The sequence below is a fragment of the Balaenoptera physalus genome (genome assembly GCF_965194825.1).
Source record: "Balaenoptera physalus genome assembly, contig: SUPER_6_unloc_2, whole genome shotgun sequence".
Taxonomy (NCBI): domain Eukaryota; kingdom Metazoa; phylum Chordata; class Mammalia; order Artiodactyla; family Balaenopteridae; genus Balaenoptera; species Balaenoptera physalus.
Window position 1 is genome coordinate 11,831 of NW_028126536.1, and position 20,062 is coordinate 31,892.

Consider the following 20,062-nt stretch of genomic DNA (forward strand, 5'->3'; position numbering starts at 1 on the left):
CAGACCACCGTGTCTGTTTGGAGAAGCTCGGAAGTGCCCTATCGGCCCCCAGTTCCACTCAAAGAAGCCCTGCGGCGCCGTTTCCCTCTGATGCCGCACGGGCATGTCTTCCGGCGTCCCCTTGCCACCACCCTGCACGGTGTTTCTTTGGTTCCCACAGTGGACTTTTCCAACTCTTGTGCTCACGGCCCCTGTGGGCTTTCCGCCTGCTCTTCCTCTGAGCGGCCCCTGTGCCATCAGCCGTCAACCTTCACAGCAGGTCCCTGGGTCCCTGGTTTGCCCTGGAAGAGACCGGGCAGCAAAGCAGCCCTCCCCCGCTTCAGCCCAGCTGATGACTCTAGACCGTGGTTGTCTGGGACAGCAACGCCCTCTCTTCTACCTGAGAGCGCGGGGAAAGTAAGGCGCCCTCCATACGGGAAAACGTGGGCAAGCCTCAGCCCAGAGTATGGGCAGCCCAGGGGGTGAAGAGTCAGGTGAAAATCTCGGAGAAACCCCACCACTAATAAAATCGTGGCTTCCTCCAAAAGGCATGAGAATCAGCATGCCGAGAATCACCCACAGGAGAGCCATAATGTGAGGTGGGAGGATGGCAACAGCTTGTACCTTTCTTCAATATGATAAAAAAAACTTTTACTGTCTGATGAATAACGGAAGCAGTGGGTGGCTAGGTTTTAAGAAGTCTCGAGAATGTTTTTAATGTGAATTTACACACACATGCACACACACACACACACACACACACACACACACACACCTGAAGGAGAGTGAACTTCCCCAGCCACAGAAGAACATGATGCCCTCCCATTCCAAGGACCCACTGGCACGTGGTCAGCCTGCAACTGTGTCCCGAGTGTCCGTGGCTGTGTACGGGGCCTCTTACCTCACAGAAGCTCTGGCACTGCTGCTTCCGCAGGTCCCAGGACACCTTGCAGGGCTCCAGGCACTGGGAGAGATGAACAGGGAAAACCAATCAGTGAACACGGGAAAGAAACAAAGCCCAAAAGGAAAGAGCCCACCTGTGTGCACCCCTGGCTTTTCAGGGCCTACTTTCCCTAGTGACTTCGGGAAACACAATGAATCAGCAGCTCATCTGAACTCTGTGTATCACAGGAATATGAGGAAGAGCGTCACGACCGAGCAGGGACAGAAAGACATATGTTTCCACACAATCGAGAAAAGAGAGCCGCACGGTCTGGAGGCGACACGGAGGAGAAGCAGTTATATCCCCTGTCAGGCACAGCAGTGTGGATATTTACTTTTATTCAGTAAAAAATATTTTCTAAAGGTTGTGGTTACAGATGGATTCTTTTCTCATCTGCTTTAACAATAACTTGCTTTTAAATGGACAACATAGGGCTATTTTTTGAATATTCTTCTGTAAGTGACTGAAGTATTGCATTAAATATATGTATATGTGTGTATATATATATATGTTTATATATATCACACCCATTACTGTTAACTTATGTGTTTATCTCAGTGAATCCAGCAGCATTCACATTTGTCCAGTTTAATTACTCTATTAAAATGGATTGAATAAACCTGAATATGAGACTCTGCCATAAGAGCTTCAGAATAAAGTTTGAATACATATATATAATTTACACATATGATTTAATAAATCAAAGATAAGAGCCAGGATCCACTGTTCAGTAACAATTGTAATAATAAATATATTATTGAATGAACAAAGTATATATACATGTAAATGTAGGTTTTATATACATACTACTATATATAATATATAATTATAACACTTAAAATATAGTACTATATATACTATCTATATAATATATTGTAATAAGAGATAACAGCCAAGCCTCGTGATTGAAATTAAAATCTTACATTCATATGAATGGATATTTGATTCTCAAAATTATATTTTAATGCAAATTTTAATTAGTACAAATTAATCATCTCATATAGTTAAATGACAGTTTTCTAAATATTGGCATACCCTGGCTCCCATAAGCTCATGATTATTCTATCTATCTTTCATTATTGATAAATTTTCCAGTTGATATCAAAATTCTCAGTTAAATTTCAGACATATATAATGTAGAATTCAGAACATACACCCGTACTATATTTTCACTTTACTCTCTAGTACCCTCCCTGTTTTAAAATACAGTTTAAAGATGAACTGGAAGACTCTATGTGAAATTTACTTTGCAAAAATCCATTGCTTTATTTTTCAATCAAAAATGCATATATGAAAACAAACTACTGACTGTATCAACTGTCAGTCTGTCACAGCACTGCTCTCAAAGTGTGATAAAGGACCAATAATATGAGCATCACCTTGGAGTTCATGGGAAATGCACTAGATGTACAGAGTCAGATCTCTGGGATTGGGAGCCAAGAATCTCTTTTAGCAAGTTCCCCTGAAAATCTTGGTGCTTACACTAAACTTTAAAAAGAACTGCCTTATTGTGGTAAACATTTCCCAATATATATGTGTATCAAATCATCACACTGTACACTTTAAACTTACACAATGTTATATATGTCACTTATATCTCAATAAAGCTGGGGGAAAAAAAGAACTGCTGTAGAATTTGATGAAAACAGAGTCTGTAATGGCTCTTTCTTGGTTCATGTAAGTATCATTTAAGAATCAGTCTACTTCTTGTGAGAATATTCTAGATTTGATATCCTTTAAATGTTGCATATGAACAATTCATTTTTAGTTATTTTAAATTAAAAAACTTGAGCTCGTCAATGATGCTTTTCCAAGACCTATATAAGCGTGTCCCAAGTCTATTAGTGTTCACCTCTTCCAAGCATGTTCTAAAACAGATGTACAATTTTTCACCAATATAACAATTCTAAAAGAATACCATTTTTCTAATAGCAATGAAATAGTTTAAAACTTGTCTACCTTACATATTTCATGAGCTCCCTAAAGAGTGAGTTTTGTTTCCTAAAGGTACATCCAATGCCTTACCCACAGAGCTATCCTAATTTGTTGCAAGACATTGGCTCCTAGTCAAAAAACTTTACTGGTCATTTAATAAATATGCTTAGACTTAACTCCTTCTCAAGACTACTTGAAATGAATAACTGACATTCTTTCAAATACCTTGCAATTTTTTTCATTTGAAGAAGTGGCCTACAACGGAGCAGGACCGCACCACAAGACCTGGGGATTTTTCACGGACAGAGGCTCAGCTACTGACAAGTTAAGTCTCTGTCATTTCACTCGGGAAACATCCAACAAGCATTTATTCCATATAAAAAGTGTTCAGTGCAATGTGGCTAAAAATGTCTCAGAATAATTATGTAATTCTTGCTTTCTGTCATTGCTGAAAATGTGAATTATGAAAACAAGATATTACATGTGTACAGTTGCATTTTCACAACTAGGGACATGCATGAGTGCATTAAAAAAGTCAGTCCTTTGTGATGTCCATGATTCCAAATAACCATATTCCTGACAACTTGTGGAATAAATGCCTTATAAAAACTAGATATCATTTACAAAAGTGGGCATATTTCTGAAATGCTAACAACAGCAATACGTAATGCACTTGTCTTCTTGTTAACCCAGAATCTCCATCTGTCAAGTCTAGCATTGGTATATGCAATTCATTTAAAGTTCTATTTTAATTGCATGCTTGCCTCATTTCCAGTCACCACTAATCAGTAGCACCTAAAGATACATCTCAAAATGCTACTAATGACAGCCAACATTTTCTTTTAGTAATCCTCTGTGAAAACTACCTGACAAGAACAGCCTAGATGTAAACATTTGAGTAAATCTTTGCAGGATAAATTTTCCAAAGGTCTGTTTCTTTATGGTGCTACTGGCCAGGTAAAATGATTTCAACAAAAGCTGAAGAGGAAAAAAATGACAGCCTTTTCTCTCACACTTTGAACAAGAAGGAAACACTTTCTATTTCTCCAAGTAATAATAATAAAAAAGTACTGCCAAAGAAAGGTAGTCGCAAAACTCTCTTCCATGTGTGAAGGGAGTAGAAGAGAAATAATACTACAAGCAAACAACTGCAACTCTAAGGGCCATGATCACATACTGTGTCAAACTACAAAAACAAACAAACAAAAACAGTAATCAAAGTTAGTATTTTAGCAAGTGGTTTAGGCTTTCAAGTTTTAGGCTGATCAACTGTTTGAAATCATTTCCTCCTAGGCTACTGCTTCAAGCCCAATGAAGAGAAACTTTACATTTCAGAGAAACTTAAAAAAAAAAAAAAAGGTTGAGCAAGCTAATCACATTGATCATCATTTGGAATGTAGCTATCAATTTTTTTTTTACTTAATCTAGAAAGATACATTCACAATATCACTTGCTCAGATGATAATTGTATATTAAATTTATATTTTTTAAATGTACAGTAATAGAGATTGGTTCAAGATGGTGGAGTAAAAGGACGAGTGCTCCCTCCCTCTTGTGAGAGCAACAGAATCACAACTAACTGCTGAATAATCATCGACAGGAAGACACTGGAACTCACCAAAAAAGATACCCCACATCCAAAGACAAAGGAGAAGCCACAGTGAAACAGGAGGAGGGGCGCAATCACAATAAAATCCAATCCCGTAACCGCTGGGTGGGTGACCCCCAAAATGGAGAATAATTATACCACAGAAGTCCACCACTGGAGTGAAGTTCTAAGCTACATGTCAGGCTTCCCAACCTGGGGGTCAGGAAATGGGAGGAGGAATTCCCAGAGAATCAGACTTTGAAGGCTACTGGGATTTGATTGCAGGACTTCGAAAGGTCTGGGGGAAACAAAGACACTCTTGGAGGGCACACACAAAGTAGTGTGCACATCGGGACCCAGGGGAAAGAGCAGTGACCCCATAGGAGACTGAACCAGACCTACCTGCTAGTGTTGGAGGGTCTGCTGCAGAGGCAGGGGGCGGCTGTGTCTCACCGTGAGGACAAGGACACTGGCAGCAGAAGTTCTGGGAAGTACTCCTTGGCATGAGCCCTCCCAGAGTCCGCCATTAGCCCCACCAAAGAGCCCAGGTAGGCTCCAGTGTTGGGTTGCCTCAGGCCAAATAACCAACAGGGAGGGAACCCAGCCCCCCCCATCAGCAGACAAGCGGATTAAAGTTTTACTGAGCTCTGCCCACCAGAGCAACAGCCAGCTCTACCCACCACCAGTCCCTCCCATCAGGAAACTTGCACAAGCCTCTTAGATAGCCTCATCCACCAGAGAGCAGACAGCAGAAGCAAGAAGAACTACAATCCTGCAGGCTGTGGAACAAAAACTACGTTCACAGAAAGATAGACAAGATGAAAAGGCAGAGGGCTATGTACCAGATGAAGGAACAAGATAAAACCCCAGAAAAACAACTTAATGAAGTGGAGATAGGCAACCTTCCAGAAAAAGAATTCAGAATAATGATCGTGAAGATGATCCAGGACCTCGGAATAAGAATGGAGGCAAAAATCAAGAAGATGCAAGAAATGTTTAACAAAGACTTAGAAGAATTAAAGAACAAACACCTAGAAGAATTAAAGAACAAACAAACAGAGATGAACAATACAATAACTGAAATGAAAAACACACTAGAAGGAAAGAATAGCAGAATAACTGAGGCAGAAGAACGGATAAGTGACCTGGAAGACAGAATGGTGGAATTCACTGCCACAGAACAGAATAAAGAAAAAAGAATGGAAGGAAATGAAGAGAGCCTAAGAGACCTTTGGGACTACATTAACATTGTAGAGGTCCCAGAAGGAGAAGAGAGAGAGAAAGGACCCGAGAAAATATGTGAAGAGATTATAGTCAAAAACTTCCCTAACATGGGAAATGAAATAGCCACCCAAGTCCAGGAAGTGCAGAGAGTCCCAGGCAGGATAAACCCAAGGAGAAACACGCCGAGACACACAGTAATCAAATTGGCAAAAATTAAAGACAAAGAAATATGATTAAAAGCAACAAGGGAAAAACAACAAATAACATACAAGGGAACTCCCATAAGGTTAACAGCTGATTTCTCAGCAGAAACTCTACAAGCCAGAAGAGAGTGACACGATATATTTAAAGTGATGAAAGGGAAGAACCTACAACCAAGATTACTCTACCTGGCAAGGATCTCATTCAGGTTCCATGGAGACATCAAGAACTCTACAGAAAAGCAAAAGCTAAGAGAATTCAGCACCACCAAACAAGCTCTACAACAAATGCTAAAGAAAATCCTCTAAGTAGGAAAAACAACAGAAGAAAGGGACCTACAAAAACAAACCCAAAACAATTAACAAAATGGTAATAGGAAGATACACACTGATAATTCCCTTAAATGTGAATGGTTTAAATGCTCCAACCAAAAGACACAGGCTCACTGAATGGATACAAAAACAAGACCTATATATATGCTGTCTACAAGAGACCCACTTCAGACATAGGGACACATACAGACTGAAAGTGAGGGGATGGAAAAAGCTATTCCATGCAAATGGAAATCAAAAGAAAGCTGGAGTAGCAATACTCATACCAGAAAAAATAGACTTTAAAATAAAGAATGTTACAAGAGACAAGGAAGGACACTACATAATGATCAAGGGATCAATCGAAGAAGAAGATATAACAATTATAAATATATATGCACCCAACATAGCAGCACCTCAATACATAAGGCAAATGCTAACAGCTATAAAAGAGGAAACTGACAGTAACACAATAATAGTGGGGTACTTTAACACCTCACTTGTTAAATGGACAGATCATCCAGACAGAAAACTAATAAGGAAACACAAGCTCTAAATGACACAATAGACAAGACAGATTTAATTGATATTTATAGGACATTCCATCCAAAAACAGCAGATTACACTTTCTTGTCAAGTGAACACGGAACACTCTCCAGGATAGATCACATCTTGAGTCATGAATCAAGCCTTGGTAAATTTAAGAAAACTGAAATTGTATCAAGCATCTTTTCTGACCACAATGCTGTGAGATTAGAAATAAATTACATGGGAAAAAATGTAAAAAACACAAACACATGGAGGCTAAACAATATATTACTAAATAACCAAGAGATCAATGCAGAAATCAAAGAGGAAATCAAAAAATACCTAGATACAAATGACAATGAAAACACAATGATCCAAAACCTATGGGATGCAGCAAAAGCAATTCTAAAAGGGAAGTTTATAGCAATACAATCCTACCTCAAGAAACAACAAACATCTCAAATAAACAACCTAACTTTACCCCTAAGGGAGCTAGAGGAAGAAGAACAAACAAAACCCAGAGTTAATAAAAGGAAAGGAATCATAAAGATCAGAGCAGAAGTAAATGAAATAGAAACGAAGAAAACAACAGCAAAGATCAATAAAACTAAAAGCTGGTTCCTTGAGAAGATAAACAAAATTGATAAACCTTTAGCCAGACTCATCAAAAAAAGAGGGAGAGGACTCAAATAAAATTAGAAATGAAAAAGGAGAAGTTACAATGGACACTGCAGAAATACAAAGCATCACAAGAGACTAACAAAAGCAACTCTGCCAATAAAATGGACAACCTGGAAGAAATGGACAAATTCTTAGAAAGGTATAAACTTCCAAGACTGTACCAGGAAGAAATAGAAAACATGAACAGACAAATCACAAGTAATGAAATTGAAACTGTGCTTAAAAATCTTCCAACAAACAAAAGTCCAGGACCAGATGGTTTCACAGGTGAATTCTATCAAACAGTTAGAGAAGAGCTAACACCCATCCTTCTCAAACTCTTCCAAAAATTTGCAGAGGAAGGAACACTCCCAAACTCATTCTATGAGGCCACCATCACCCTGATACCAAAACCAGATAAAGAAACTACAAAAAAAGAAAATTACAGACCAATATCACTGATGAATATAGATGCAAAAATCCTCAACAAAATACTAGCAAACAGAATCCAACAACACATTAAAAGGATCATACACCATGATCAAGTGGGATTTATCCCAGGGATGCAAGGATTCTTCAATATATGCAAATCAACCAATGTGATACAGCATATTAACAAATTGAAGAATAAAAACCATATGATCCTCTCAATAGATGAAGAAAAAGCTTTTGACAAAATTCAACACCCATTTATGATAAAACCTCTCCAAAAAGTGGGCATAGAGGGAACCTACCTCAACATAATAAAGGCCATATATGACAAACCCACAGCAAACATCATTCTCAATGGTGAAAAACTGAAAGCATTTCCTCTAAGATCAAGAACAAGACAAGGATGTCCACTCTCACCACTCTTATTCAACATAGTTTTGGAAGGCTTAGTCACGGCAATCAGAGAAGAAAAAGAAATAAAAGGAATACAAATTAGAAAATAAGAAGTAAAACTGCCACTGTTTGCAGATGACATGATACTATACATAGAGAATCCTAAAGATGCCACCAGAAAACTACTAGAGCTCATCAATGAATTTGGTAAAGTTGCAGGATAGAAAATTAATGCACAGTAATCTCTTGCATTCCTGTACACTAACAACAGAAGATCAGAAAGAGAAATTAAGGAAACAATCCCATTCACCATTGCAACAAAAAGAATAAAATACCTAGGAATAAACCTACCTAAGGAGGTAAAAGACCTGTACTCAGAAAACTTTAAGACACTGATGAAAGAAATCAAAGATGACACAAACAGATGGGGAGATATACCATGTTTTTGGATTGGAAGAATCAATACTGTGAAAATGACTATACTACCCAAAGCAATCTAGAGATTCAGGTCAATCCCTATAAAATTACCAATGGCATTTTTTACAGAACTAGAACAAAAAATCTTAAAATTTGTATGGAGACCTAAAAGACCCTGAATAGCCAAAACAATCTTGAGGGAAAATAATGGAGCTGGAGGAATCAGACTCCCTGACTTCAGAATATACTACAAAGCTACAGTAATCAAGACAGTATGGTACTGGCACAAAAACAGAAATATAGATCAATGGAACAAGATAGAAAGCCCAGAGATAAACCCATGCACCTATGGTCAACTAATCTATGATAAAGGAGGCAAGGATATGCAATGGAGAAAAGACAGCCTCTTCAATAAGAAGTGCTGGGAAAACTGGACAGCTACATGTAAAAGAATGAAATTAGAACACTTCCTAACACCATACACAAAAATAAACTCACAATGGATTAAAGACCTAAATGTAAGACCGGACACTATAAAACTCTTAGAGGAAAACATAGAAAGAACACTCTTTGACATAAATCACAGCAAGATCTTTTTTGACCCACCCCCTAAAGTAATGGAAATAAAAACAAAATAAGCAGTGGGACCTAATGAAACTTCAAAGCTTTTGCACAGCAAAGGAAACTATAAACAAGACGAAAAGACAACCCTCAGGATGGGAGAAAATATTTGCAAACAAATCAATGGAAAAAGGATTAATCTCCAAAATATACATAAACAGCTCATGCAGCTCAATATTAAAAAAACAAACACCCCAATCCAAAAATGGGAAGAAGACCTAAATAGACATTTCTTCAAAGAAGACATACAGATGGCCAAGAGGCACATGAAAAGCTGCTCAACATCACTAATTATTAGAGAAATGCAAATAAAAACTACAATGAGGTATCACCTCACACCGGTTAGAATGGGCATCATCAGAAAATCTACAAACAACAAATGCTGGAGGGGGTGTGGAGAAAAGGGAACCCTCTTGCACTGTTGGTGGGAATGTAAATTGATACAGCCACTATGGAGAACAGTATGGAGGTTCCTTAAAAAACTAAAAATAGAATTACCATATGATCCAGCAATCCCACTACTGGGCATATACCCAGAGAAAACCATAATTCAAAAAGACACATGCGCCCCAATGTTCATTGCAGCACTATTTACAATAGCCAGGTCATGGAAGCAACCTAAATGCCCATCGACAGATGAATGGATAAAGAAGATGTGGCACATATATACAATGGAATATTACTCAGCCATAAAAAGAAACGAAATTGGGTCATTTGTAGAGACATGCATGGACCTAGAGACTGTCATACAGAGTGAAGTAAGTCAGAAAGAGAAAAACAAATATCATATATTAATGTATATATGTGGAATCTAGAAAAATGGTACAGATGAACCGGTTTGCAAGGCAGAAATAGAGACACAGATGTAGAGAACAAACGTATGGACCCCAAGGGGGAAAAGCGGCAGGGGGTGTGGGTGGTGGTGGTGGGATGAATTGGGAGATTGGGATTGACATGTATACACTAATACATATAAAATAGATAACTAATAAGAACCTGCTGTATACAAAAAATAAATAAAATAAATTCAAAAAAAATAATTAGGGATAAATCTGATTTTAAAATGTCAAGACCTATATGCCGAAAACCCAGACTACTTCTAAGTGAACTTAAAAAAGAAATAAATAAAGTGAGAGATATGTTGTGTTTAAAATAAATAAATAAAAAATAAAATGTACCGTAATATAAAACATGTTCATACAATATTCCACTCATGGAATAGTGAGCAATGAGACTTTGTGACATTTACTACATTTACTACAATACTCTTTATCATTTAGCTGCAGCTCAATAAACACCTGCTGAATAAATTTATTGATAAATTGAAATGTTTTTATAACCAGTACTTAGGACTGGGATACCCAAGTACTTCCAGAGACCAAGCAAATAATGAGGAAGAGTGAAGGGGGTAAATTTTGGATAACTGGGGTGACAGAAAGAATGGTAAACTGGAGAGGTCAGCCAGTATCCAGGAAACAACTGCTCTTTGCTGCCTTCTGGTTGTTTTCCAGAATTGCCTGACACTCAAACTTTACAGAGAAGCCAATGATGCAGAATTTATCTAAATCCTTCCAACTTTTAAATATATTGTACAACACTGTACAGGTCTTTTTTATTGTAATTAACTTATATCATAATATACTAGAGGGAATCCCCTGGTGGTCCAGTGGTTAGGACTCCACGCCTCCACTGCAGGGAGCCCAGGCTTGATCCTGTAAGCCGCGTGGCGTGGCTAAAAAAAAAAAAGATAGTAGGTAAATTTTTTAAATTGCTCTAAGTAAGTGGTTCTGAAATGGGAGTGATTTTGTATTCCCAGGGGACATTTGGCAATGTCTGGAATCATTTTGTTATGATTAAGGGGAGAGGTACTGGCTTCTTGGGGGTGACGCTAGGGATGCTGCTTAAACATCCACCAGGGCCCAGATAGCACTCACATGATAAAAAATTACCTGACTCCAGATGTTAACCGTGCCAAGGTTGAGAATTTTTGAACAACATGCAAAGGAACCGGAGTAACAGAGCTGGTCCTGAGAAACAACTTCCCCAGGATGGAGGAGTAAATGCTACTCAGGACCATGACCTACAATCATGGAACAATTCTGTACATTTTGGCCACATTCATCCTTCTAAAACACGGTTTTGAAGATGTGAGGTCACTGATACAATTAGTCAATCATTATCGAATTTAACCTAAAGTACATGGTTTTACATTCAAAACATCTGGTCAACCAGCAAATCCTGTCCAACCAACTCCTTCAACCTCCTATGAATTGCTTCCAGTGAAGCTGGTTGCTTTTCTGTTCCCCCCAAACAAGATCCTTTCTAATTCCACTCTGTTGTGATATGTCTTCCTTACAGACAAGCTATTCTGTCCTTCTCCACTCAGATCAGTAGCTGCTTCAAACCATCTATTTTTGGCCATTGCTATCCACACAGCACACACTGATTTGCCCTCTCTGCAACCATGTAGCATTTAGAGTTCCCCCCAAGAATTCTCACATTTTTGACTGATTTGTGGAGCCTATGACTTGTATTAAAGTTACACTACCTCCAGATCCTCCTGAGGAGGGAATACGCCTGCAAACCCTTTTATAATCCCTCACAAGGCATATGGGACTGAACATGCAAACAAGAGAACAGATTATAAAAAACAAGCCATGTGCACCATGGAATGGAAAGCCGTGGTTTGAGCCCTAACTTGGCCATGTGTCTCATCTACAACTGAGAAAATCACATGAACTATTTAGCCTCAGCTTGATAATTCAAATATGAGAACACCACCATCCATGTTCACTTGTTAAACTATCACCGAATGTGAGAGAATCTTTACAGATTTACGGAGCACGTTTAAAATGATTTGTTCAGTGGAGCCTCTTAACAACAAAACTACGGAAGTGTGTAAAATTAGGTATTATTATTCTCACATTTTAGAGAGAGGAAACTGCAGTTTAGAGAGGTTGAGGAAACAAAGCAAGTGACTGTGGGTGAGGCTATGGGAACTGGAATTTTGAGCCACGCTTTGGCACACTCCAAGGAATGTTATTTCCATTATAAAGCACTGCCCCATTTACGCCACATGCTGCAAGAGCTTAAAGAGATGAGATATGTGACAGAGATTTGGAAACTGAAGAGCAGTCTGCAAATCTATGAGATTACTAAATTATTATGATCCCAAGGAGGATTCAGCTCCAGAATGCCCTAGGTGCTACAAATTCCAAGGGATTTATGTATACCACAGACAAAGAGATCCCACTCTTCTGAGCCAAAGTACTGACAAGGAGGAAAATTATTGATATTGCTTTGGTGAACTACCATCTGGACAGTTTAGCACAAAGTTCCATACCTTACATTTAACCCAAAACTTTCACGCAAAAGTACAGAAAAGGAAATTATACTACCTAAATGGCAATCACAAAAAATTCTGAGGCAAAAAAGTTTCCTATAAAATTCAAATTTTCACACATGCCCAATCCTCAAGGAAAACAGAACCCATAATTACATTATGCTAAATAGACAGAACCCACGTTAAAACAAAGCAGCCAGCATTCCATACTTTTCAACCTGTTCACATTAACTTCTGCTAAATCAATGAATGTGGATTCGTATTTCCTATGTGCTAAGTGGTCATCGACTCACCAAGGTGGGGGAAATCTGGTCGAAATTTGTTCCACCCTGAGGTAGTCTATCATCTCCATGGGAGAAAAGCATGCAAATAAATCAGTCTACAGCAACAAAGTATACAATAAGTGATAGAAGAGTAAAGTCCCATAAGAAACCAAAGTGGTATGTTGTTCCATATGGGATAATTGGAGAGGATTTCACAGAACTGAGGGCTCATGAATTAGCTTAGAAGGATGAGGAGGACCTGATCAATTGTAAATAGATCTGGGGCCTGGACAATGTCGTAAATATGTGGAGTGTGAGAGCTAAAAAAGAAGATGCAATAAAACACAAGGCTAGGAAGATGGCCCTTGGAATTCAATAAGAGCCACTGACAGTCTTAGAAAGGAGTTGCTTGCCCCTATCTGTGCTTAAAATGACTTGAGTGTTAGAATAGGAGATGGATTACGGAGGCAAAATATGCAGGAAATGAAACCAGAGCAAAAGGTTTTACAATTTCTTCCAAACCTTCTCTCCAGCACTTCTAGTGCCAATACGCCATTTGGATGGAAGAGGACATTGGGTGAAAGGAAAAGAAAAAATCAACCTATGAAAGGCAATGTGGGAGAAGTGAGAACGGGAAAGGCACCCAACTTTCTAACCTCAATCGGAGGAGCTGACTGTGTCAATATGACGGAGGGTGCAGGCGAAACAAACATGGGGCGAGAGGTGGAATTAAGCGTTTAACGTGATGAGTTTGAGCTGTCAAGTGGATATACAGGGAAGGATGTCCACCAAGCTACTGGAATTATGGATACACAGTTCTGGAGAAAGGGTAGAGCTAATGATGAGCATTTACAGGTTTCTTTTCTCTTTCTTTCTACATCATGCATTCATTTCTTTCATAAACATGTGCTGAATTCCATCACCACGGCATCATGCTAAGTGATGGATCTGTTAAATTCATGAATTACACACACACACACACACACACACACACACCTGTCTTCAAGTTCTTCACAGTCTAGAAAGGTAAACAAGGCATGTTCACTTTTAAGCAAAAGTCCAAGATACATGTCAAAAGGAAGTAGAGAAAATATGAAGTTGGCATGTCAAGAATTTGGGGAGCTGGGATATATGACAGCTAGAATGGCAACACTGAGGCGACCTCACAGTTCAGCAAAATGGTTTTGTGTGATCTATCTTGCCCCCTCTTCTGTATTTGTGCCCGGGGAGACTGAAAAAGAAGGGACTGGAACATATTGGTAGGCAGAAAAAAAGGATCAGGTGGAGGGGGTCTGACTGAAGATGTAGGAGAAATGGGAAATAATCAACAGATCCAGGTTCCAGAGAATGTTGCAGGGGTTACAACATGGAAACACAGAATTTTAGAAAGGCAAGCATCTTTGATGGCATCTAACCCAACCCTACATCTTCCAGATTTGGGAACTAAAACATCTTTACAGGAACAATGGCTGGGTAGCAGGATTCAGGTCCAGGGCTCCATTTGTGATTGGACACAGACCAATCAATTCACTGTTGAGCTTAGAGGATGTAAGAATCTGGAGGCAGAGACACACAACAATGGTCATGAGAAGCACATTCTGTCCATAGTTCTCCAGTGTGGTGAGAAAGTGCTGATGATGAGATGTGTGTGCCCTTCTAGGGGCAATTCTGGTGACTGAGCTTGCGAGGTCCTGAGCTGATAGACAACACAGGTGAGGGACACAGAAACTGACGATTCCAGCCAGGTCTGAGGTTTCTGACACATGAAAGAGTAACATTTGCCCAAGAGGATTCTTTCAGAATAAAAACTTTAATGACCACATTTTTAAATGCCCCTATGTAGTAGGTACTCAGTGAATGAGATGCCCTTCCATTTCTAGAAGACCAATAAGGAGAATTAATTTTAGTTCTTTCATATTTCCCGCATATCTACCTTTGTTTCTTTTAATTAAAGAAGAAAATAAACCTTCTTTCAATTCTAGTCTCTCAAGCATGTTCCAATAATTGTTTTAAAAGTGCCAATTTTTTGCCCAAATTCCAACAGCTATGGACGGGTGAGGTGGCATGTTCTTGCGTATGTGGCCGGAAGGTGGAATCAGAAGGAAAAATCTGAGACTAGAGCACTGTACGTTTTATAGGACATATGGTATGCTCTCACACAAAAAAATTTTCTGTTGAATAAAAAAAAGTTAAATAGTGATTTATATTTAATTTTTGTCTGAATGGTTGCCTGGATGTAAAGAATAAATTTGGGGTTCCACAAAAAAAAAATCCACTTTTCATTTCATACAGGTATATACTCATAGCATATAATAATGCCAGCAACAGACGTTTCCAAAGACCTTTTCTGTTTTCTGAATTAATGGCAGCAAGTTTCTCTAGGAAACTGTAGATCTGTTTTTTAGATGGAAGCGTTTTTTTCCCCAGTATATTTCCGGAAATATGTGCGCCATAGTGGCTTTAGAAGTATTCACGGACTCTCTCCAGCTCTAAACTGGTATAGAAATTGTTACAATCCTGTTGTGTCAAAAAGTGTACCGCGTCTTGCCAAAATAATGAAACCTTTTGGCAGCCAGCCCACGGAAGTACAGCTGAACAATCAGCAGAACCTAAACCCGAGAGCTTCAGCATTGCCAGCCCAGCACGGCGATGTCACACCTCAGACATCTCACATCACAAGACAACTTTCTCTGAAACACTCTAAGGATAGTTACTCTCCTGCCGCGATGCTTATCAAGAAATCTGGGCCTCATTTGATCACAACTACTGTTCACAATAAAGGGAATTCTAACATCAAGAGCTCTTTTAGTTTCAGCGAAAGTATTTAGAAACAAACAAACAAAAAAAACAATTAAAATGGAAAAAAGAAACGAATCGAGGTAGTTATTATCAGAAAACCGTCCTGTCACTGTCATTCCTTCTCATACCGTTATGCCTATCATGAAGCCTCTTGAAATAGATCCGTCAGGGGATTCTGTTTCATTAAAGACCAAACAGACTTTCCTAGCATCCAGATTTTCCACTTGATCATCTGCTATGGCATTTTGGCAGAGTACTGAAGTTCCAGATAATAGCCCATGGTTACTTCTCAAATTAAAAAGATACTATGTATACCTGTATACATACCTGTAACTTATATGATATTGTGCATCAAATATAGTTCAATTAAAAATTTTTGTAATAGAAAGTTTTCAAAAATAAAGGTAAAAAATATTAGTAATGAAGAGAAAGTGACAACTTTACAGGGGAGAAACCTGGAGATAATACCTTAACTAAGTGATAAAGGATACATCTCCAGGAACGGGGAAACCCACCTGGTGCGCCCCTGATGCGATGCACTGGTAAAAACAAAGCATCACCATCACTGAGACAGTGTCCTGCCCAAAGGGCAGAACCTGAATTGAACCATGAGGAAGTATCAGACAAATCCAGAATGAGGCGCCTTGTACAAAGCAACAAGCCTCTAGTCTTAAAAAATACCAACATCGGGAACTTGCTGGCAAGACGACGGCATAGAAGGACGTGAGCTCCCCCCTTCTTAGGAAAACACCAGAATCAGAAAAACAAAAACAAAAACAAACAAACAAAAACACTGGAACCTACCAAAAAAGACCCTACATCCAAAGACAAAGAAGAAGCCACAAGGAGACGATTCCTTTATAAGAACTGGTCTCTCATCTTTGTATCTGTGTGGTCAGTATTTGCAGGACTTTGAATTTACCCACATTAAACTTCATACTATTAGTTTCAAAACAAAACCCAATATCATGAGAGGCAAAGAAGGGCTGAGGATTGCTTCCAGATGAAAGGACAGTAAAGACATGTGACAATTAAATGCAAAGCCATGCTGATGGGTCGGATCCTGAATCAGAGAAAACAATGCCAGACAGGACGCTATTCACACAATTAGTGAAATTTAAAATTCAGACCAAATGTGAGATCTTAAGATTACATCAACGTGAAATTCTCTGAGTTCGATTATTCCACGGCAGTTATGCAAGAGATGCATGCTGAAACGTTTAGGCGTAAAGAGTCATGATGTCTGCAACTTACTTTTAAATGGTTGGGAAAAAATAACAATTGTAACAAGTGCACACATACACCTATATCTGTCTATCTAGAGAGAGAGAATGTGATAAAGCAAATAAAACTTAACTGGTAAATCTAGATTGGGGTCAGAAACTAGAAACCAGGGACCAAATCTGACCCACCATCTATCTGTTTTTGTAAATAAAATTTACTGGAACACAGACACACCCATTCATTTATGTATTGTCACTGGTTGCTTTTGTGCTACAATAGCCGAGTTGAATAGTTGAAACAGTTTGTATGGCCAAGAAAGGCAAAAATATTTACTTGTCTTTGTCAGAATGTTTGCTGTACCCTGATCTAGATGAAAGATATGTGGAAGCTCTCTGTCCTATTCTTGTAACTTTTCTGAAGTGTTCTAAATGAAGTTAAAAACGAATAGATCAAAACAACAATCCTACTGTATAGCACAGGGAACTAGATTCAATATCCTGAGATAAACCATAATGGAAAAGAATGTAAAAAAGAATGTAAAACAGAATGTATATATGTGTATAACTGAGTCACTTTGCGGTATAGCAGAAATTAACACAACATTGTAAATCAACTATACTTCAAATTTAAAAAAATGAACACATCAAGTAATCTTAAAATTACTCAAAATCACAAATTTTCTTCAGCAGGCATCACTGAAATCTACTATGGACATAGACCTATGGGCAAAAGGTGATTTTAAAATTAGTAAAGCGGTTATAAACAAGTTGTGGGAAGAAATGGAGACTTAGGGACAAAGGCTTGAGACCTGAAACCTCATAGTGACCGAGGGGCACGTCTTCCCACAGAATGGTTAACAAAAACCGTCTAGGCTCTGCAAAGTTGTATCTAACAGGTTCTGTAAACAGGTGGTTTAAGGACAGCCTCAGGAACCCTGATGGTGCTGAGGCTGGAACAGCCCCGTCATCCTGGAGTCTCAGGGTAATTCCATGCGGGGGTGTGTGACGACCCCAATCATCTCGACCCCTTGTCTCGGTTTCTGATTATAAACACAGGAAATGAGTTCACTCAGCCCTGTGGTCCAATTTGCCTCTGAAAATGTCCCTCCCTCCTTTGTACTAAAGGAACCATTCTTACAACATCAAAGCAAAACGTTTCTCACAATGAAAGTAGGAAATGAGTATAACCTACTTATTTTGCCATTGCAAACCATTCAATGAGACGTCCTGCATAATTATCAGCTTCCAGTAGTACTTGCACATGCTGCCTAAATTCATACCTAAATTCTAAAATCAGCGGAATCAGCCCATCCCTATTACAAGTCCAATGAGGAAAAACTGATCCTGGTGTTTGGCCAAGGCAGGGATGTAACAGAAGGGTGTGTTCCATTTCCTCATCCTAACTTGAACATTTCCCTAAAGACACTTGAGAATGGGCCCTCAGTGGGATATGGACTGCAGAAGCAGACAGCCCAACCAAATGATGTACACGACAAGACAGCCTTTCCTCTGGGAAAATTAAAAATGTATATTTCATCAGGGCGCTCAGCAAATCAACAATGGCTGGAGAATATTATCTCTATGTCATTTCAAAGCCAGATATCTCCCTCTCTCTCTCTCTCACGCATGCATGCACGCACACACGCGCACACACACACCATTTTTTATTATAGTTTGATCACAGGCCTGTGTGTCCTTCACAGGCTATCAAATCAACGACTCATCCTTCTCCAATATTGACCCCCAGGTAATCAAAATAACTTGGGAAGCCTGTCTCCACCATGAGTCAGATTTTAGAGACTGAATTAAGAACTGTCTTGTGCTTTCATTCGATCAGATGCTGCACAGCTCCAGAGGAATCCCTGGTCAGAGTGTCCTGCGGGTTTAACCAGCCAGGCCCCGCTCCCTCGTGAAAGCCAGAATGTAATCTGCACAGCATGCGTCTGACAGCACTGAGGCCCGAGTTAAGGAACTGCTCCCGACATGCCACACACTGAATGGAGATTAGGACTTCCCTGCCTTCATGCTACATTGAAAAGCTTAGGCAAGTCTAGCGTTGATCCTTATCTCCGTATATATTTTCTTCTACACATTTTCTTAACAATACACAATTCCTAAGGAATCATGTAATTGGTGGTGTCAGAGAACCGTGTCAATCGTATCCCCAAGCTGGGTGGCCTGCTGTCCTTTTGCCCTGAGCTACCGGCCTTATAATATCTTGCCTACGTCACAGGAGTAATTGAGTTCTCAATTTGGCCCTATATTAAACCTCACGGAGGTACCTTTGAACTTATTTATAATACGTGCTCTGGGTTAATAAGATTATTTATATCAGCAGTATATAAGAATGGCTTAGGCAGATGTACACTGTGGCTAATTATTTCCAAGAAGTCGGATCCATTTGTCTGAGAGGTGAGTGATTGTAGCAGCTACTCCGCAAGGACCCAGGAACGACGCAAGTCCTTACAGTTAGACAAATCATCAGGAGTGTCAACGCTAATCCTTTTCAGACAGAAGCAGCTTGTTACACTGACAGCTTAATATGTATCTGTGTGGCTCGGCTGTCTGACACGTCAAGCTCCAGGAAGGCATGGCGTGCTCCTGAAAGGACGGGGAGTGGGGGGGGCTGCAGCTCGTAAGGACTTTCATGTTTCCTGTCTCCCGAGCCAGATCAGATCAGCCTGGCTTTGTTGACAGTAAAGGGCCTCTAGCACATTAGGGCATCCCTGAACAAACCCATTCAAGTGGGCCTTATGCGGTAGGTCTGCTCAAAATTAACAAGTGAGTCGTAATATTCGTAACCTTCCAGAAGCTGAAAACACTGGGGAGGAGGATATACGTTAGTTATGGGTGGGAGACCCTATTTCTATAGACCCTGTTTGCCCTTTAAACCAAACTTGGAACTTGCACAATCTCACCTGGGTATTTAATTTTGTTCTCCCTTTGAAGAGTGATCTTGAGGTTCTTGTGTCCAGTGGAATTCCATTATAATAAAATAGCAATTAAACCTACTGTGAGCCCAATCAAAACTAGCAGCAAGAGCAAACTTAGTAAGTTTGGATCAGAATGAAGATTTGTTTAATGATTCAGATTTTGCACAAGGTCTAGAATAGACTTCTTTACACCGTGGGCAACGCAGATGTGGGTTTCTTTGCTAATTTCCCCTTGTACCTCTTTTGACCTGAAACACACAATGGAGGAC

General features: G+C 39.4%; 1 protein-coding gene across 1 annotated transcript in view; it reads right to left on the minus strand.

Annotated features, from left to right (window-relative positions):
- Positions 1-880: 880 nt before the first annotated feature.
- Positions 881-20,062, minus strand: part of LOC309663522 (uncharacterized protein) — a gene marked incomplete at its 3' end in the record, with an annotated part of 111,375 nt that continues 92,193 nt past the window's right edge. Inside the window, exon 3 of the mRNA XM_082478875.1 lies at positions 881-943. Within this exon, the coding sequence (XP_082335001.1) occupies positions 881-943 (63 nt within the window). The remainder of the gene's footprint in view (positions 944-20,062) is intronic.